The sequence below is a fragment of the Malus domestica genome, chromosome 08 (assembly GCF_042453785.1).
Source record: "Malus domestica chromosome 08, GDT2T_hap1".
In the NCBI taxonomy this organism is placed as follows: Eukaryota; Viridiplantae; Streptophyta; class Magnoliopsida; order Rosales; family Rosaceae; genus Malus; species Malus domestica.
Window position 1 is genome coordinate 4,571,228 of NC_091668.1, and position 21,952 is coordinate 4,593,179.

General features: G+C 38.7%; 2 protein-coding genes across 2 annotated transcripts; both read right to left on the reverse strand.

Annotated features, from left to right (window-relative positions):
- Window positions 1-2,267: 2,267 nt before the first annotated feature.
- LOC103440756 (CST complex subunit CTC1) lies at window positions 2,268-8,518 on the reverse strand. Its single transcript, XM_008379456.4, has 16 exons — window positions 7,336-8,518; window positions 7,120-7,238; window positions 6,967-7,041; window positions 6,767-6,845; window positions 6,609-6,671; window positions 6,450-6,527; window positions 6,090-6,287; window positions 5,610-5,714; window positions 5,195-5,473; window positions 4,547-5,008; window positions 3,871-4,452; window positions 3,693-3,784; window positions 3,350-3,581; window positions 3,111-3,225; window positions 2,594-2,928; window positions 2,268-2,506 (listed from the first exon to the last, which is right to left on the reverse strand). Exons 1-16 carry the CDS (start codon window positions 8,443-8,445, stop codon window positions 2,333-2,335), a joined length of 4,098 nt encoding a protein of 1,365 aa, XP_008377678.3. The 5' UTR covers window positions 8,446-8,518; the 3' UTR covers window positions 2,268-2,332.
- An 8,517-nt stretch (window positions 8,519-17,035) lies between these two features.
- On the reverse strand, window positions 17,036-21,542 carry LOC103440757 (mitogen-activated protein kinase kinase kinase 5-like). The gene is made up of 10 exons (XM_008379457.4): window positions 20,724-21,542; window positions 19,863-20,606; window positions 19,658-19,745; window positions 19,252-19,314; window positions 18,999-19,162; window positions 18,566-18,641; window positions 18,357-18,416; window positions 18,145-18,270; window positions 17,784-17,971; window positions 17,036-17,649 (listed from the first exon to the last, which is right to left on the reverse strand). Exons 1-9 carry the CDS (start codon window positions 21,107-21,109, stop codon window positions 17,792-17,794), a joined length of 1,887 nt encoding a protein of 628 aa, XP_008377679.1. The 5' UTR covers window positions 21,110-21,542; the 3' UTR covers window positions 17,036-17,649; window positions 17,784-17,791.
- Window positions 21,543-21,952: the final 410 nt, after the last annotated feature.

A 21,952-nucleotide genomic window follows, 5' to 3' on the forward strand; every position in this document is an offset into this window, starting at 1 on the left:
TCATGGGTATGATTAGGGAGGGATTACGGCCTCTAGAAACAACTAAACGTGGGTTAGTGCGTGGCAGACCACCATTAACCTAGAGAATTCAACGGAAAAGTAACTTGCAAAAAATTTGTAACTTAGTTAGTTAAGGATACTCTACTTATTACCGTTTGTTTCTAACAAAAATAAAATAAAAAGTAATCTCTGTTGTAAAAGTTGTGGGGGTGAATGCGCCCACATGCTTTTGGCAAAAGGTAAGAAGAACAGTGATGTATTTGTTGTTGTGTGATGTTTTAAAAAGTGACAATCATTTCATCTTTGTAAGTTTTCACGAGAGTGGCTCTATTTAAAGCTCAGTTTCGCAATCCTTGTTTTCGTTGGCCAATAGTATGCAGGCTGTGCAATTCTTTGCTTAATTTTGTTGTGGAGGTTGAGAGTAGGAACTCGGAGTGGCTTAACATTGTCATGGCAGATGCAGAGAACTCGAAATGGCATCCCGAGGTACCCTTCATCCTCAACATTTTCTCCATATACATGTTATATATTTTAATTTTTCGACCTTGTAATATGAAAACACACTGGTTTTTGTTATTTTGAAGCTTGTAGTGTCAAGGAAATGCTATGAAAATTACATCACCGATTTGGGTTTGAAACCGCGCTTGAATACACGTTGAAGCTAATAGATTGTCTGATAGTTTTTCCGTCGCTGGAAATGCAAATGCAGCTCCTCCATTACGACATCAGATATGTGCATTGCTTTGTTATAGTGGACAAGAAGGGGATGGCACCGGCAAAGACGGGGATTCCGATCAGTCGACTGCACGTAGACCTAGTTTGGGAGTGAGGTGCTTAAAAAAAAAGCACTAGAGGGTTTTAGGTGTTTGGTAAACTGAAAAAAAAGAGCTTATTTTGGAAGCTGATGTGAGAATAAGCTGAAATCAAAGGAAAAAGCTGAAGCTGCTATTTGTAGCTTTGGAAAACTGGCTTTTTTTCAAGGCACATGGAGCTACAGTGCTTCTTTAATGAAAAGACCCAATATTAGACTACTTTTTTTTCCAAAAGCACTTTTACAAAAAAGTTTACCAAACACTCTGCTGATTTATTTCACAGCCGCTTATTCTCACAGCACAACCGCTTATTCTCACAGCAGCTTTTTTTCAAAGCACAGCAATACCAAACCAGCCCGTAATAGCAGGCCTCTCTCATCTTCTCAGCGTGAAGCTTCCTCACAAAACTCATAGCTAGAGTTCAGAGCACAAATGCTGTTCCATGTTTTTGTGATTATTTTGTTTTTTCTCATGTTACTGAGTGTCTGTATTGGCAGAAAGTTGATTAGATTCTAGATGCCTTGATTGGTCAAGCTAATGCACCTTCTTAGGGGTGGTTTGGGAGTGAGGTGCTTAAAAAAAAAGCACCCATGAAAAAAAGCTGTGACGGTTTTAGGTGTTTGGTAAACTGAAAAAAAAAAGGCTTATTTTGGAAGCTGCTGTGAGAATAAGCTGAAATCAAAGGAAAAAGCTGAAGCTACTATTTGCAACTTTGGAAAACTGGCTTTTTTTCAAAGCACACGGAGCTACAGTGCTCCTTTAATGAAAAGACCCACTATCAGATTGCTTTTTTTTCTAAAAGCACTTTTACAAAAAAGTTTACCAAACACTCTGCTGATTTATTTCACAGCCGCTTATTCTCACAGCACAGCCGCTTATTCTCACAGCAGATTTTTTTCAAAGTACAACAATACCAAACCAGCCCTTGGTGTAAAAAACTAAAAACTTGTGTTTTCCACAAAATTTTATGCAATTGTCAAGATTTCGTGTAATCTTTTGCATTCTCAATAATGTTTTAAAGGGCGAAGGCTTAGACGAGGCGTTTCATAATAGTCCTGCCCAGGCAGAAGCCTTGAGGTAACAACATGCTTTCATAGAAATGTCTTATTTTGAGTTTTTTGAGATATGTAACATAATATTAAAACACAAAAAGTCTAACAGAAAAGAATATGCTTAGATAACCATTAACAAAAGTGGCTCAATTTAAAGTGACAAAACTCGCAACGAAGTTGCTGATTTCGACTAAATTTTTTTTAGATTTCGGTAACTTTTAAACAAAATAGACGTCCAATTGAACTCCTCAGGCCCACCTCAACCGCGTCTAGGCAAGTTTAAACCTACTCTTGCTAGGCAAAGGCGTTTTCTGAAAAATGCTAATGTTGAGATTTCTTTAAAATGTGTTTGGCTGAATTTTAAGAAAATATATGATATACGTATAAATTCGTAAAACGAATGAGAAAAGGGAGCTATAATATATGGAGTTATATGAACATCAAAAATTTGGTCTTCACATTTTACAATCACCCGTCGAGCAGTTGTTGTAAAACATTCCTGGCCTCGGTGAGAGGACTTGTGTAGTGTACTTCTCTGGCCCAAACATGTTGCATGGAATGCACAGACGCCTCCGTTTCCAAAACGTTCGCCGTCTTCAACCGCTCGATTGCATTCGAATCCATCATCCTCCCGACAATCGTCTGCAAAGTCGAAGCAGAAGCATCGTCAGCAGTTGATAATTGAGCCATTTAGTGAAGAGTTACTGCGTGAACCAGTTCCTAACTCACCCAAATTTTGCTGAAGCAAGCGTGAAAGATTATGAACTTTAAGAGGTTTTCGTCGTAGCTGCTGAGGGCGTTTTCTGAACTCACAGAGACAGTGAGATCTTGATAGGAAGACTCAAACATTGATCCGAAGTTCTTCACTGTAATCCGGTCATGGTTCTTTAAAATTCTATCAAGATGGTAGACGGTGGCACTAGATGCATTGTTGTTTTTTCTCATCCACTTGAAGGTCCAGCCACTGGTATCGAAAGCCGACACTGGGAATTCTTCATACAGCCTTAGCAAGGTTGCTGCTCTTTCGGAATTAGCCCAGCAACAACATGGGGATGAGCCGTCGTCTGCACGTAAGAATAGAGAAGTAGAATCATAAACTAGAACAAGGAAACAAGATAAGCCCAAAAGAAGTACAAGGATAGCAAATCGAAATCTTGTTCATCCATTCATGTAGAACGGAGTGTTAAACTTTAAAACGCCGAAAATGCTGTATATGATCATCTTTCTGAAGAAAGAAACAGATTACCCAAAACAAAACCAGCAAGCGGGATGTTGACAAGATATGGCCTGAAGTGATCTGTAGGCTGATCATTGGCATTTCTAATTTTCCTCTCCAAAACCACGATATGGATAGCAACAACCTGTTTGATGGCCAATGTTGATACACAAGAATAAGATTCATCCGTCCAGGAACACGATTGTGAAAAGCAGAAAAGGAGATACAAGATTCAATCGTAAAGAGAAACAAGACAATATAAGACTTACCCTGCAATGAAACTGCATTGGCTTTGAATCCAAGCACTGTACCAACTCAGAAATCAAACCTGAAGAAACAATGTCTAGAGGCCTATCATTCTGAACGTATGAAGCAGGACCGGAGCGCTTGTCACTGCACGATTCATTGACTACCCTTACTGAATTTTTGTTAAAGCATACTGCCCTTATGGAATTGATTACAATAAATGATGCAGATGTCAACATCCATCTATTTTGCCCCCTGGAAATCAAAGAATAGACATCAAGCCATCAAACTAATATATAGCAGTGCAACATTAAATAAGTGAACTGATAATTAATTATGTTTGAAAAGACTAATTAGATTGCATACCGCAATTCAAGAACCCGGTGAAACGTTGCATCCACACCAGGTCCAAACCCGACAGGAAAGGAATGTTTACTCCAAGAACCAGATAGCCTTACCTATTTGATTAAAATGATGAAATGAGATAGGCACACTATTTTATCTTATTTTAATAAGAAGTTAACAACTAGGAGAAGAGAATTACAATCTGATGGTCCACCAAAACGTGAATACAGCTGCTCGTATCTCTCTGCAATAATCTCAGCTGCAGAGGATCACCAATGTTCTGATAGTTCAAAAATGAATCGACAGAATTCTCTTCAACGCTATGAACAGCAACCACTTGCCCACACAAAGATGATAGATTTCCCTGAGGAAATAGGCAGTTCAAATCAAGTGACAGAAGAGGCGGAGTCATTAAAACCTCTTCACGTGTCACGACTGGTTTGATCAGGCCCTCTTCCAATTCGGTCAGGATTACCTCTCCAAAACCGATTGCATTTTCAGGGAGACAGAGAGATATATCTGAAACATTTCCAGGGGACATCTGAAGAAGTACTTCATCACGCTCTTCAGACACCTCATCATTTATCAGAGAATTATCTAATGGAAGATTTTTTGATGAACTATTTTGACAGTTCTCATCAGGAGTAAATAAAAGGCTCCACAGATGGGTCTTGGAAGGGATATGAATATAATCACTGCTCGAAAAGCTAGAATCCCTGAGATTACAAAAGGAATCTTCTCCATCATGCTTTGCCATATAATAACAACCAATCTGCAACAACTGAAATGTAAGAAAATAAAAATTAGTACAAGTTATTTTACGAAATTATTTACTCAAGCATCTACTAACCAGGAAAAGGAGAAATCTGGCATACCTGATACTTGTAAAAACTTTCAGATGTAAACTCCAGCAATACCTTCTGTCCACTTTGTCTGGAAAAGCTGCCATTACTTGATTTGGCACTTGTGCAATGCAAGATAACTGAACCTAGACTGTGACTGTTAACTCCACTAATCATAGCTGAACAAGATATCTTACGAGAACTCAAGTCACAATATCTCTGTTTCTCACTAGATTCCATGTAAATAGAACAAGAACTCAGTTCTCTGGTTGGCTCACTGGAAGTGCCTATTATACTGGAACTTGAACCCCTGCTTGATGAGTGATCAACCTTCCGTCTCTTGGGAGAAGGTTCCATGGAATTCTTCGGATCATCCCCTAAAACCTTAGTTGGATATGAAATTTGATCACTTCCAGAAAACAATAATTTCCAAGGCAAGATTATGGCCTCCACAAACATACTTGAAGGGTTCGCTATCACCAAATCACCTGAAAACTGTTAAAATTCATATAAATGGATAACTGATAAGTAGAGTGAAAACAGAAAGCATTTCGCATTGCCACGTCTACTATTAAGGTCCCACTGTTCCATTTTGGGGTTTGTGAAAACACACATGGAGCTCATAGACGCAGCTTTAAAAACATTACAGAAATTATTTAAAAGGCCAAATTTTGAATATACCTTCTGTAGAACCGGAAATTTGTGGGTAACCAAAAGCAGGTCAAACGTTTCACTTTCAAGTCTCTTCAAATCTTCTCCAAGTCCAGTACAAGGATAAAAGGGAAGATTTCTGCACATAGAATTCCTCAGGCAAAAGTAAACATAAACTGTTAAGTTCATCTTTCTTGTCAACGGTATCAGATGAAAGATGTTTCTGCATGAAAATAAATCACTGTCAAGCAATCCTGTACAATCCTCAGACCGGGGCATTCCTTCAATAACAAGACTGTAGTCAACTACCTGGAAAGCCAAACAGAACTAAGTGAGTCCAGATACAAAAGGTTTATTGGACATGTACCAATCAATAGCTATCTCATTCCAGAAAGGTGGTTATTTCTAATGGAGAATGAGTGGTAACACTATTGTCAATCACGACCTTGTATATCCTACTGGCATCCTGAGTTGATGGAAGGTCTGGTACAAGAACATCAATGCTCCCAGTTGCATCAACCAACTGCAGTCTTCCAGAAGATGGAGAAGTCTGTATAATCGAATATGAAATGAAGAATAAATCAACTGCAATAAATATAATTTGTTGAATTACACATACATTATAGTATTATACAATGATAGAGATGGTAAAACAACGAAAGCTGTGCAGATTTGGACTATAAAATTGCTTTTTTGTTTTTATGAGATTCAACTCTTTAATGCTAACACCTGAACATTGAGTGTCAATATAGTAAATCATATTCTGTCATAATGACCTACACCTTTCGATTACTTCACCAGCATTTTGTACTCAGATACTATCATGTATTGTTGTTGTGTAAAAACTCAAATACAGTTTAGATAATTGGCAAATGTATCAGCAGTATTACTAAAGACATTAGGAAATACAAAACCAACCACGAACCTTCAAACTTCCAATCAAAGTTACACCTAGATCTTCACTTGAAAAAATCTTTCTAACTGACTGAACATGAGATGTTCCTTCACAGAACTGAAGGCTATATTTCTTGTTATCGTGCAAATTTCCACAGTTACTTTCCAACTGCACTGCTTTCATCCATAAGGCCTCACAACGGCAAATGAAAATAGATAAGGGCACCACCTGAACTTAAGAAAAGAATATGAAAGTTACTTTTCAGTACTAACCTAACACCAAAAAACCATAAGAAATTGAAAATTTTATATTAGATCGAATGTGCCAATATAAAACAGAGCAAGTCAAAGCAAAAGTGGATCGCATAAATGATTCTGGCCATGGACATACCAAATTCAGGTTGCCAATGTATGGTTCACAACTGCAGACACATGAATCATGGTTGCACAGTTCTGTAAATACTCCATGCTGCAAAAAGAAACTATTTAAGATCTTGACAGAAATTTTAAAAAGACTAAGTTTGTTTCTACCTAAGCAAAACCAATTTACCCGAGTTTTATGCATCGAAGAAGGGAAATGTGAACTAGCATATGTCTGAACCAACCCTTCCTTCTGGCAGCACCTTCCAACCATCCAACTCACCTTTTAGATATAACATAACAACTACTATGCAAGAAAACAAGAATTCCAGCTCAGAAGTAAATTACATATTTTGTTCCCAAAATCTCCTTTTCAGATAAGATACCAGCAAACTTTTTCCGGAAACATGTGGCAACAAGCAATACCCTGAAACCCAACCATCTAACTTGGTAAACCAAACAGGAAAGTAATATACTCTAAACATTGAACACCAAACCACAAAATTTCCCATCCAAACACACAATATAGAAATCACCAAAACCAATACCATAATCTGGCAGAAAATGCTAAGGACTCAACGAACTTCTCCAACGAACTCTGTGAATGTAAAAGTACATGACACCTGCAGCTCACAATTAGATAACTTTGTGAACATGGATTTCAGGGAATCTCAAGTACAATTCAAAAGACATGGCTTTACCCAGTTTCCAATGGAGAGAAAGATTCCACAATAACACTAGTCTTAAAGCAAGCACCAAGTATAAGCATTCTTGTCCAAGAAAATCTGGGATTCACAAAATGGGCATTTCTCACAGTAACCTATAGAGAAGCCAAGAATTAAACGAAAATACATAGGCAAATAGTATAGATCAAAATATTTCGAGTCCAGGAAAGGAACAAAATTTATAGGACTTACGAGAGCACCCGCCCTTAGACTATGTGGTGGAGTAAGCAGTTGATCAGTTAATAAAAGCCACACCTCATTGTCCAGCTCGACAACCATCCCGTGCATATACACCCCTTTGACTAGCCCTCTATACGTGCCACATTCACCTTTTCCTTTTGTAACAGCTGCACATTTCGGCAACCAGTTTTTGGACAATCTAAGCAGATGCAATGCAGAAGTTTCCGTAGTTACATACATTAGTTTAGACTCTTTCCTTCCTATAAAAACCACCTTCTTTTTCAAGCCCGAAAAAGCAACAACATTTCCTACAAGTTTCGTAAATACAGGATGCCAACATGAAGCAGAACCGGAACAATATACAAACACTGGTTTGGTAAAAGAATGTGTATCTTTCCCTCGAACTGAATCCTTCAGGGCCAGAACTGAATCCTTTGAACTACAAAATTTACACTCACAGACCATAAATTGGAGTAAAAAGCCTCGGAAATTCGAGGAATGGCTCGAATCCAAAGCCTTATTGGTGTTCGAATTGTTCTCACCGGCTGTCCACGGAACATTGGACAAAGGGCTAACCGAATCCAATGCGCCGAATATACCATGCCGAGCTCTGGATCCATCTCCGTGGCCAGTCGAAGAGCCTAGAGCCAGAGGAACATACATAAAATTCGAACTGCAGGGACGTAGTCCGCCATTGGAATCTTGAAAGCTCCATCTGATAATCTCCAAGAACCCGCCGCTGCGTTTCAAGGGAATGAAATTCCAAGCGAGAACATTGATTTTCTTCCCGATAATCCGAGCGTCAAAATCGAGAATATCGCAGCAGATGGAAGCGGCGGAGCCGTCGGAGAATTGGAAGCAAGTGTTGTAGGAGCACCGAGAATCGGATGCAGCGGTGGTAGCGGGGAGGGCTAGGGTTCCGACGATGACGGCGAAGTGGTCGAGAGGAGTGAGAAACTTAGGGCTAGGGTTGGGATTGGGGCTAGGGTTTGAGTGGGTGGGAACGGAGCGCGTGGGGAGCTTTGACTTTTGGTTCGAGTTGGGAGAGATGGAGGACGTGGCGGTGAGGGGACGGCCGCGCGCGAGTAGCTCTGCGACTGTGAGAATTCTCACATTTTCCATTGACGAGGAGTGAGAGAACTGGAGCTCTTTCGGAGGAGAGAGAGTGAGAGAGGCAGTGGGGGCGCGCGGGAGCGGGAACGAAGGTGTTTGTAAACCCCATCAACGACTTGTCGTTTCACTTTGGAAACACGCGTCACGTTAACAATATTGGGGATTTTTTTTTGCAGAAAATCCACTCAAATGCAAATGCAAACATTTTAAACCATGAATCCTTGATTTTTGTTATACTTTATTTATTTTTTGATCTTTTTAAATAAATTATATATTTATCCAAAAGAGTGGAGGAATATTAGTCGACTATAGTGTTTTATTTATTTATTTTGAGTATATTGATATTTTTACACTAAGGAGAGGGAGAGTTCGGCTAAGCCACACAATGGGCAGCCTAATTTGATATTGAATTTGTCTTTTTTGATCTTTTTAAATAAAGTATATATTTATCCAAAAGAGTGGAGGAATACTAGTCGATTGTAGTGTTTTTTATTTTATTTTGAGTACATTGATATTTTTACACTAAGGTGTTGAACAACAAAAATATATAACATATATAAAAATAGAGTCCATACAAATTGGGTCAAACTACAAGGCAAAACAAAGATGTAATCCAACCCAAAAAAAATGAGGATGAGTTTTACATACAGATAAACATCCATAAATAAAATAAAAAGAAAAAGAAAAAAAATATGTGTTTCTTCCTACAAAAGGGGGAAGTAACATGCAACAGGTCTCCTATTTTTCTGTAAAGCGTGGAAAAACTGCACAGTTGATGGGAGAGGTTAAGAGAAAGTGGCAGGAGGTCATGGCCTCCATCTCCCCCCACGTAACAAACTCTAGAGCCTTCCTAGGATGCCTATAAATAGGCATTAACTGCATCAAGGGAGATGACACAAAGAGAAGAAGAAGGGGAGACTCTGCAAAAATTGGGAGAGAAATTGAGAGAGAAATCTGAACCAAGTCTTTCAAGGAAGGATAACGAACAACAAACAACCACCAGAAGGTACAAAACCTATGTTTCTCTTCTTTTCATTTTCTTTCCAGAAATTTTGTTTTGCAGGTAGGTGTTTTCTTGAGTAAACTTTGGTAAGCAAAGAATCTATACGCTAGCAACCCTTGTGTTCTTCTATACTTGCAATAACAACACGAAGCAGTCCAAAAATGGCAGCAGCCACATGTTTTCTTTCTACCTAAATTTGAAGAGAACAAAAACACACAAGAGCTTCGCTCCCTGCCGCTGCTATTAATCCTCCAATCAAATCCAAGACGCTGTAATGGCTCTAACACCACCGTCGTTGTGCCTTCACCATCATCAACGCCCTACAACATGCGAGCCTATGTCAAGGTCAAACAGCCGTGGTCCCATCTTCAAGGACAAGCACGCTTCCCCGTATTCTTGAATTGATTATGATATGCATAACGGTCTAACTGAGAAAGAAAGCCACATGAACTCTCAAGGAACAACCGCCATCACAGCTGTATATCCGAGTCCAAAGTAGTTACGCCCACATCCTGCTTACTCCGTCATCAACTACTACATCCCTGAAAGCTTCGTGAGTGTCCCAACACCATGCTCTGTCTTCTCAAAATTAAAGATTTCTAGAACTGCAACCAAACACCGCAACACCACCACTCTTCAACAGTTGTCTTCGGCAGTCATCCGAAAAAAGCCCAAGGGCAGTGTAATCCGCAATTGGAGGACGGTGAACCAAGCGATGTAGTTGGGCACGCGGGTCCAGACCATCAATAAATTCGACAGAGGCTCGAATAAGAAGGTGGCAGCGGTGGTCAGTGTGAAGAAGTTAAAGAAGGCAACATTTGCATCACCACTTCTGATGTCAAACGGAAGACAAAGCCAAGGACAACACCAGCGACTTCAACGTCGCCATTACACAACCACCGCACAAATTTGAGCATGATGATCCAGGTGGCAAGCTCATGGATTCATACGGACAATTATTGTCGTCATTAGTCACAGACAGCGAGAAAGAATAGGCCACATAAGAGTTCTTTTTGGGACCAAACAAGCATCTCATGGCAGCCAGGAGTTACAGAAAAAGGGACGATGCGTGCATGGATACATAGAAGGCTTGCGGGAAATGAATTGTTCTCTTTCTTTTGTTGATCACCCTCAATGTGATGATAGTAGAAGGATTAATTGAAGGAAACCAATATAGCATGAGGTTCAAAAAGTCTGTTTAAAGGTCAAAATGAGGCTCTCAAAAATCTACTGCACAAACGACTCCCTGTTTTCTTATCGCTTCTATGGAGTTCGTAGCAAGAACAAAGACCATTGTTGCCTTCCTCATATAATGATCACTACTCTAAATATTAAAACATGTTGCTGCTTTTCGGTGCAATTTTCTTAAAAGTCTTCGGAGCTTTCATAAGTTCCATGAAGAAAGGAAATGCAAATAGCAAGTGATGAAGAGCAAACAAATGGGGATGCCATGCATACGATTCCCTAGAAAGTCAAAATATTATTAGAAAATGGTGAAAAGACGGCAAATCATGATCGTCATCACCATGAGGAAAGCCACTTACGTGGCATTGGAATTAAAAAGTTCAATTAAAAAGGCCTTCCTCTTTGATTTAATGCACCAAAAGGCAAAGCCTTTCCTTATCCTTTATGCTTCTGCTGAGCACCGAAATTAGCACGTGGAGAGCAAGTAGACAACAAGTGGATGTAAACCAAAAAGAAGCGTCCAAATGCTACCGCCTTAGTAACTCATATGACTTAAATATTAATCATCTTTATGACTAAGTCATCAATATTAGTCATCATTAGCTTGCTGACAAAGTTGGAGATAAACTCGGGACAAATGGGTTTAAAGTTCCATGTTAAGTGGGATTGAAAGTTCAAAAGAATAATATATAAAAAAAAAGGACACTTTGAATAGAACCCTTGTGGGATAAATCCCGTGAAGGAATCAGAGGAAATATTTTTTTATTTATTCCAAGCATAATTCTCTACAAATTTGTCAAAAGAAAGAAACTGCAAAGGAAAAGGGAAAAAACGAGTTTAAAACTCAAAAGGAAGAAATAGCTTCAGCCAAAAATACAAAAGAGGCTTTTATTACATCGAAAGTAAATAAAAATTGTGGATGTGGTCTTCTTTTCAGCACATAAAGTCCTATGTGACCTAAAAGAGTTCAAGTTGTCCCAAGTTCACAGAAAAGGAAAATACCTGCTATCAACCTTCCCTTGGGGAAGGCACTCAGGTGAAAATCAAAAGGAAAAAGCCATCTCAAAGACTTTTTTTTTTTTTACAAGTTGATGTGCGCTCTATTACACTAGGAACTCAAGAATATCATATTATTTCACAAAGAAATAATGTGAAGGGAGGATGCCTCACGTCTTTGGTATGTGAAGAAGAGACTATGGTAATCTCACGAGAAGACAAACATAAACAACAACCCTCATTGACCACAAGGAAGAACAATTAGGAGGAAACTATTTTCTATAATGACAAGTTCTTTTTTATACTAGTTGAAAGAAGAAATGTCCAGCTCATGATGACACTTTATCTTTGGTTGTTGCTCCATTCTTCAAATGATGTTCTGGAAAAAGAGTAGCATGGCCCCCAGTAAGAAGTATTTGGGCCGAAGTACAGAGGACGTCAAAATGGCATATTCCATGAATCCAAAGTCACCAAAAATAGCTTTTTGAAAAGTTCAAGTGGAGGAAAGGCAAATTTAAGAAAAGCTTTGAAGCATTAACATCAAACCTAAAAGTGGGTGTGCTCCATGAAGACAAACAACAAATCGTAAAGAAAAGCACCATAGAAATGCCCAAATTCCAAAATAGCAAAGTGAATTGGAAGAAAGCTTCATGAAGAAAAGTCAATTGTTACTAGCAAGCCCCAGTGCAGTTTCTTCTTAATCAAAACAAAAGGACTAGATGACAAGCATGATTACATGCCCGATAAGAAGAGTTAGCAGCTAGCTACAAAATCGATTGCACCACGACAAGTCTCGAAGGGCACAAAGCAAAATCAAATCTTAAATGGCACGAAGCTGAGTATTGCTTCAATGGCTCAAAGTCCTCGCCCGCACAAGACATCAAATGCTCCAATGGCTCAAAGTACTCGCCCGCACGAGTTAAAACTGCATAAGACATCAAATGCTCGTTGCCTGAATGAGCTGAAACTACACAAGGCATGAAACCCCAACAAATACATCATGAAATACGAGTGACTTGATCCCTCAACAAGGGTATGTAGGCAATCTAGGGCTCTACTTAGATGCAGTCACAAAATCAAATAAACACCCAAATCCCCAAGCTATGATTTATTCATATTAGAATCAAAGGGCATTCCTTTATCAAAAGAAGGGTTGTAATTAATAGGAGCATGGCCTAGATGGGTCGAACTCAAATTAATAAAACCCTCTTCAGAAAAATGAACGAGGGTGAAATTGTGTCAAGTGAATTATTTGTTTACATATTGTGTACAATTTTTGCTCAACATAAGGATAGCGAGAGTTCGGCTAAGCCACACAATTGGCAGCCTAATTTGGTATTGAATTCGCCATTCACGAGATTCGAACTTAAGACCTCTTACTTTCAAGTGAAGAAGAATATCACCAGACCGTAGTACTAAGTGGTTAGTTGACTGTAGTGTTACGTGGCTTCTTGAATTTAGTTTTTAGTCTTTTATTTATGTGTTATCTTGTAGAAGAAATTTTTTTTTTTATGTTGTTTAGTTATACCCAAAACTGAGCCGACCTTACTTAATGAGAACATTGGCGCTCTGAGATTTGTACAGCTTAAAACGGACCCCAGTCCCCTTAGTGAGATAAAGTTCTATTGTGGTTGCTGATATTGTTTAGTTCTACCATTAGTCAATAAATTAATTTGAATATTACAAACATAAATATGTACTTTTTAAAAATACTTAATTTTCTTGACAACAAAAGAAAATTACTTTAAATTTCTGTAAATTTCTCAATTATCCGGTTAGATACATGTTTTCTTAGAGATGATAAAGTTGCATGCATGCATGCATGAGTTCTAGACAGAGCTCCGCTCAGCGCCGTCCTCCGGGGCGGCTTCTCCGTTATTCTATGCCTGTGGCGGGCGGCTCTTTCCCGTGGCAACGTCTTTCTTTTTCTTTGTCTCCCTTTCTTCCCGTCTGTCCCAATTAACTAATTAAACCACCTAATTACGAACAAGGAAAAGTTTTAAGTTTCCTATTTCAAAAGGGAACGGGATTCCTAATTGCCTCTGGATTTTTCTTGTTACCTCTAATCCTCTCCTACTAATTATGGGATAAATACTCACACACACGCACACATATATATATATATATGTATATATATGTATATATATGTATACTCATATATATACACGCAAGTCTCTATAAACCGATCGATCTGCATACAAACTTCAACTTCTAACAGCCATCACTCTCTCTTATCCGATTCACAGCCATGAGTTCCGTCAACGAAATCCGAGCCAACGCCAACCAAATTCTCCGTCAGGCAAGTGAGCTCCAGAACGCTAATATGTTCGGACCTCCCAAGAAGAAAACAAACTCCAGCGAGCACTCCTCCGTCAAGTTGGATGAACTAATCGAGAGTGCTAGACATATTTATGAACGGATGGTACAACTCCATCCTGAAGAAGCAGGGAACTGGATTCGGTATGCCCACTTCGAGATGAAGAATGGCGACGTTGCGAGGGCGAGGAATGTGTTTGAGAGGGCGGTGAAGAAGGTACCCCTAGCCGACGACGAGGAGGAGGATGACGGGGCTGAGCAGTTGTTTAAAGCTTTCGCCGAATTCGAACAGTGGTGCAAAGACGCCGAGCTGTGCAAGCTAGAGATCGAGGTTGCACTGAGTAGATAAACAGAAGAGTGTGATCGCCCTTTTTTTTGTTTTTAATTTTCTTAATCTCCGGATTTCCAATTCCTTATAGCAAATTAAATTTGTTTTAATATGTGATATTTTGCTTCAAAAAAATAAATAAACCAAAATCCTCCGTTCGGCAGAGAAAAGCCTTTCCCGCTCTCGAAGCGACATTTTTGGAGCTCGGGAGAGTCCTTCGGTTTCCAGTATCCGACATGTAAAAGTAATCTGCTCGGGGGAGTCCTTCAGGAAGTGCTTTCCCAGGACTCAATAACTTCCAGATAAAAGGACTTCCACCAAAAGTGCTTCTGAGCAGAAGTGTTTCCTGAAAAAGTATTTCCAAACAGTCCCTATATCGTGCATTGAGTGGTAAAACTAAAACCTAACAAATTTAACAGCAAGAGACGAGATTACCAATTCAAAGTTCACTGGCCCTCAAGGAGGACGCCGGCGTTGCAAAATGTATGCCATCGGAGAAGACGCTGTAAAGCCGATTGATCAGGCCTTGAGAAACTTCAGCATTCCCTGCGTCTGCCGAAAAATCAAAGCACGAAATTGATTCCGTGAAAAACTACGCCGGCGATGAAGTTAGGAACGGAAAGGAAAAGGAGTCGAATACCGTAGCAAAGAGGCTTCCCCATCGGAGAATTTGGGGGCTTCCAGCGGCCGCGAGATGGCTGGTAGGAGCTGTTGTATCGGTGTTGCAGTAGCAGAAGCCCCATTCCCGTTACCCAGTGAGAATGTGAGACTAAACCGATTAAATTCGAAAAGAAAAGAAATAAAATAAATCCAATTATTTCATACGGGAAGCGCGCATTACTTCACCCGTTAACACGTGTACCCGCATTTTTTAAATAATAATAAATAAATGAAAAAAAAGAATAAGATTCATGGATATTTATATATTTTTTATAAATGGTCAATTTTGACTAAGCCCACCTATAGGCCTTACTTCACTTTTGTCTTTGAACTTTTACTTTGTTTTGCAAGCCACTTGGCTGGTTTGATATTGCTGTGTTTTGAAAAAAAAACTGGTTTTGTTGTGCTGTAAGAATAAGTTTATTTTTGCTGCTTCACTTTTTAGTTTTTTTCTTTATAAAAAACTGTGAAAATAAGCTGTTTTTAAGTGTTTACTAAACATCTTTTTAAGCTTAATTTTTTTATATATCTATTTTTTATATCAAACCAATACTTATAACATCTCAACTTAGACTTTGATTTCACGGTGATGACTTTAACGTCACGTTTTGACCTCAAATGTTTTTCTAACCAATTTGTTAAAGTTGATGTGAAATTGATATCAAGCTCCTAGCGTCAAATGCTTTGTTTTGATTTTTTTAAATAATTTCCATCACTTTCAAAGCAACTTATTCATTTTTCATTGAGTAATACTTTGCTACTCAAGATAAGTAAGAACTCCTATTCAAAATTTCTCAAAATTGTTCGTTGTCAATTTATGAAACTTCGTGTTTATAATCAAAACCCTTCATATTATAAATCAGCCTATAAAGATCGTCTTTGTCGAAAATCAATTAAAACTAAGGTCGCATCATCAAACTGTTTAAAAACAAATGAACAGTATTGGTAAAAGCATTATGTACCTTCTATATATTTGCTACAATAGATTGACTAAACGACCTTAATTTTAATTTATTTTTGTAGAGAAGATCTTTACAGTGTGATTCATAATATGAACGATTCTTATCATGAGCACAAAACTCTAAGATTAAAACACTAAGAGTTTTGAGTCTGAATTTATACTCAAAGAATTTTCATTGATTGAGATTCACCAAAAAATAATATTGTATATTTATGTATGGGTCCCACTTAAACAAAAAATTCAAAAATCTTCATTGGAAAATGAGAACTTAAAAGTTGTTATTTAGATATTTTTCACCACTTTCAATTTGACTAAACCGGAAAAAGATCCTCATCGGATTTTTTTTTATGAGGATCCGAAGAATCCGTGATCGTATCTATTTATTGTACATCGTGTGCTATTTATATTTAATTTTAAATTTTAAATTTTAAATAATTTTTTACCACATGATATAGGATAAGTGAACACGATCATAAGATCCTCTAGATCCCCATAAAAATGATCTAGCGAGGATCTTTTTCCGACTAAACCCACCTATAAGCCTTGTATCACTTTTGTCTTCGAACTTTTACTTTGTTTTGCAAGCTACGTAGAACATCTCCAACCGAGTCTTTGATTTTACAATAGATGCTCCAACATTTTGTTTTGACAGCAGATGTTTCTCTAATCGATTTGTTAAGGTTGATGGGAATTGATATCAAGCTGCTAGCGTCAAAGAAGTAGGATTCTCTATTCTCTTTTTTTCCCTTCCGTTATCTCCCCTCCTATTTGAACGGTTACGGTTAAGTCATGTCAACATCTTATATTAATTTTTTATAACAAGAGAAAGACAAAATAAGAAAATATGAGAAGAAATGATGAAAGATGATGAAAAAAGAATGAGAGAGAATCCTAATCTAGCGTGAAATGCTTTGTTATGATTTTTCAAATAGTTTCACCACTTTCAAAGCAACTTATTTATTTTTCATTGGTTTGACTGAGTCCCACCAAAAAGTAATGTTTTATATAATATGTATGGGAAATGAATCATTTTCGGATCCCTTCCATCAAATCTATCAAATCAATAAATTCGAACTCTTGAAATTTGATCAAACAGCTAAAAACAGAAAGCTCATTTAAAAATTATAATAACTTTAGCCGTTAAATCAAATTTTAAAAATTTAGATTCATTTATTTGGTGAATATAATGAAAAGAATCCTTTCCATATGTATGCGTCCCACATGGACAAAAAAACACAACTACACAGGCATCAAATAAAAATTAGATACATATCTTTTGACATCCTCACAAACATGGGAAACAAAGTTTTGAAGTTTTTATTTAGAATACACATAAATTGGTATTTACAAATTAATGATTGACCAACTCCCATCACCTGTTATAAGTGAGTGAGTATACAGTCTCTATCTGCATTTCCCTACTAATAATCTTAACTCCACGGAAAAATCGATCCTCTCCCCGACTATGAACCCGCCGTGTTAGCTCCAAGTCCTCAACTCGACACCAGCTTCCAAATCCCGCTCAGTTGATTCACCGGTGAAGCTTATGCAACTTCATCAGAGGCACACCAAGCAATGGAAAATCTCTACTGGAGCTGCGCATTGGCATTCCCGAAGAAAAGGGCTTCTTCCAAATGGAACGTGAGATAAAATTTGATAAAATTTGGTTCCATTTCATCCGATTTCAGAGGTTTAGGATGAAGAATGATGCAAAGCCACCTCTCAATTAGAAGCGTGTGGAGGGATCGATATATGCAATTTATCCTGCAATGGTGCACACGTAACATGCCAAGATATCTACTTAGTGGTCATATATAAAAAACTCTCAGGCTCTAGTTACCATTGAAATTTAGTTTTCCAAACTTCATTGACCTATGGATGTTGAATTGAAAACTTACTATTAGGTTTATGATTGAAAAGGTCTGACGGGTGAATATCGTACAAACGGATGCTCAAGTAGGTCACTAGCTGATAGTCTCTCCATAGGGTTCCTACGGAAGCACCATTGGAGGAAGTCCTTTCCCTCTGCAGACAATGTTTCTGGTATATCCGGGATGGTGTTTAGAACCTTGAACATAGCTTGAGGCTGGCAGAAGGAAGACAACATGATGTTAAAAACTTATAAAGCAATAAAGCTATTCTCGAACCGCATGTTGTCGGATTTTTACTGTACACATGAAACTAGGGGTAGTTGACAATATTCTGAAAAAATCCAAAGCCATGATGAATAAAACATAACAAGTTTCAACATGAACTCACTCCTGTAAAGTCACTCCATGGAGGTTTTCCATTGAACATCTCAATGACGGTACAACCCAAGCTCCATATATCAACAGCCAAAGCAAGATCAGGATCAGCATTGTTGTGCATTGCAGCCCTTATGACCTGCATGAAACAAACCAAGCGAATATAATCGATATACAGTGTTTACAGGCCATCTACGATTTTGTATATAATGATGATGTGCTTACCTCAGGAGCCATCCAGTATGGACTGCCCTTCAAAGAAAGATTGTACGATTGCCCATTGAGCTGAATACAAAAAGTAAGTTAAATATGAAACCCCGAAAGTACTGCAGGGAGTGCTCAGAGTCATATGAATTGGATTGTTCAAAAATTGATTTGTCAAGTTTATGTCAGGAGCCAAAGCAAACTGAAGGTGTTTACAATTTATTACTCACAAGTTTTGCCATCCCAAAATCGGCAAGTTTAACAACGCCTGACGCATCAACAAGCAAATTTGCACCCTTTATATCCCTAGAACAAACATCGAAACATCGTCAATAAAGCAAAGTAAGCTCCGAAGGAATACAACATGATCAGCTAATAACCTTTCTTTAGATTAATAATTGGAACATCATTAATAAGGCAAAGAAAGCTTGGAAGGAATGCAACAGTGATTCTCCAAATGTTTTGCCCATTTTAACCAGCTGGAAAGGTATTAAGAATCTCTGCAGCATATCCAAATATTCTCTTTGAAGAAAAACATTTTGCCTAAGGTTCTTGTCTCATCATTTGTTGAGCCGTGGCAATTTGTGAAGTAACAAGCTCTTTTTAACAGATAAGTGATGTCACAATATGTTATATAAATCTGCTACCAAGCATTATTATCACCTGTGAACTGTCTTCGTGTTGTGCAAAAAAGCCAACCCAGAGAGGATATGGCGAGTAAAATTGCGAACTACAGATTCTGTCATAACTCCAATATGGTCTTGGACATATTTATTAATCGATCCAGGATGAACATATTCCAAATATATGTAGAAGTGATCATCGGTCTGCATATGCATAAACAATACTCCCCAATTTAGCAAAACTTGCAAAGATTAGATTTTAATAAACTTTCACATGTAAGAAAGATACTCACCATCTCACTACCATAATACTGCACAATATTTGGATGCTTTAGGGTGCGGAGGACTTTGATTTCCTGCAACAGGTAGCTAGTAAGAACGGTTCTAGAACATACTAAAGATAAATGGGAAACATAAAAAGCTACCCCAGAATGTACAGTAGCATAGTTGAGCACATCTGATATGTAACTTGATCATAGGCGAAGAGATGTACTATGAAGGGTTTTGACCTTCTATCCTACAGAAAATATTGACCGACTCACTCCTTCCTATGATCAATACAAGCAGACACAGTGCAAGTACATGCAAAACTTTCCCTAAATCTGCAGATTTGGTTGGTCCAGAGAAATCTAAAGGTAGACAACAATAAGCTACAACTGCTCTATGAATTGAAACTAGTAAAGGACTCCAGAAAAGGACCTGCTCCAATTGCCTTATACATTCAGCAGCTTTAGGATCATCAGGGATGAGATCAACTTCCTTCATTGCACATAAGGCCCCGGTTTCACTGTCATATAATCAGAAAATTTTAAAAGAGCTAAATTCAAAAGAACAAAACAAAATAATGATCATTGCAAAATAAAGTCAAGAGAAAGTAGCACAAAGCTTCCGGGGACTAGCATACCGGTTGGTTGCGAGATAAACACTACCAAAGGTGCCGCGCCCAATAAGTTTTCCCTTCTGCCATTGACCTTTCATTGATGATGTGGATAGAGCTTCTGCATTGTACTGCATGACAGATTGCTGTGGTGGCAGAGGCAAGGGGTGTGCACTGACTTGGCTAATACTTTCAGCCCTCTCTAAAGAATGCAAAGGAAATGCATTTCCATTTGAAATTTTCTGGTTGAAGCGTGGACTTCGAGATGTAGGAGAATGGCTGGGGCTATGAGCAGGTCTATTTGGGGATAATTTTGGAGGAAAGGCGTCCTGATTTTGTTCGTGGGGAGCCCCAAAAGAAGTAAAAAAGTCCCCCGTGGGAGTTGATCTCCTGGGACTAACTGCAGGACTTGTTGGAGCACTCCTGCTGGTGTTGCAAGTTTCATATTCGTGCGGCGTTCCCCTATGGCAGTTGCTTGAACAATTAACGGGTGAAGTGGGGGCAACAAGTATCGGATAACTATCGACCGTTTTCGATCTTTGGGGGCTAAACGGATGGCTTGATACACCATTCGCCAGAGCTTTCCTAGAAAGAATATTCAGACCAAAGTTATTAAAGAAACCACCACTGTTAGCATCTTGGGAGAGTGCCCCTCGACGATTGTTCGAATAGGCACTAGCTGGTGCTGCTGATCCTCCTGAGGTTGTGGCAACTTGACTCGAATAAGAACTCGGCGCTGCAGATCCTGAGGTTGTGTGACCTTTGACCTTCCTGATAGTTCAAACAGTAAAAAACCACCCCAGTGCGGCATTTTAACAAACACATAGTAAGCACTTATCAAATACCCACAAACAAAAAACTGATGAATTCTAAAGGCTTCTCTTTTACCTGCAGCCAAAGTACCCATCTTTAGCAAATTCGGGTTTCCGGGTCACGTGCGATTCAGGGAGGGGCAAGGGCTGCGGAGCAGCAGGCGCAGAAGACCAGTGGATTGACTTGGACCCGCGACCCGGCGATCTTGACTTCTGGGTCGAATATTCCGGAGAAGTAGGCGAGGAGTAAGATTTTTCAGGGACGGTAGAACCCAGGTCCTGGCTGTTGAGGTGGCGGAGCTTCCTCTGCCGGGTGAGCCGCCGCGGGCTCTGGTCGGAGCTGCCCCCACCACTGTCCTGTTTCAGAGCAGGAACGGAGGAAGTAGCAGAAGAAGAACAACCAGGGGAGGAGGAGGTTGTAGTTTTGCAGGGTTTGTGAAGAGGAAACGAAGAAGAAGGCATTTGGGCTTTCGAGAAAAGCACTTGCAGAAGAAGCTTAAGCTAAAAGCCGTCGTCTTGAAGTATCAGAATCTCAGGTATTTTCTTTTTTTTTACATATGTGGAAGAGGAAGCAGCTGCGTCGTTTCTCGCTCGCTTTGATCTGAATTTCCTTGAGAATTAAAATTCAAACATGTTGAATTTTTTGAAAAAAAAAACAAAAAAAAGTAGTTGGAAAAAACAATAATCCTTCGAGTTTAAGACACAATCATGTTATAAGAAGATGACTAAACGGGAGACTTTTGAGATTCGAGAGGTTGTCGTCGGTGGTGTTGGAGGGTTTGGGGAGTACGATAAGAATAAGAAGAAGACGACGACGACCCAATGAATGATGTGAGTGTGTTCACAACGTCAAGGCATGCGACGACCTTCTGGTTCTTCCATTTTTATTCACTTTAATTTAATTTAACTTGGATTAATTAATATTTGAAAGTACTGACGGTGTTGCTGCTTTAAGAGATATTTCTTCTCGATCATCTTTTGTACGTGTGGTCACGGTTAAGTCACGTCAATATTTTATATTGATTTTTTAATAAAAATAATAAAACAAAAAGTAATAGGAATATAAAATGTTGACGTGGCTTAACCGTGACCACACAAAACAGAAGATGATGGAAATGGGAGGGCAAACAATCCATCTCCTTTTTTTAGTGTGATCGACACACGAGGTGGTTCTCATTATATAAATAGTGGAATATGTGTGTTAAAAAATTAATAACTTAAAGGAACTTCAAATGAGATGTCAAAATATAAATGTTAAATATTAATTTGATGGCTCACGTGGCAATGTCAGATTTTCTCTTTTTC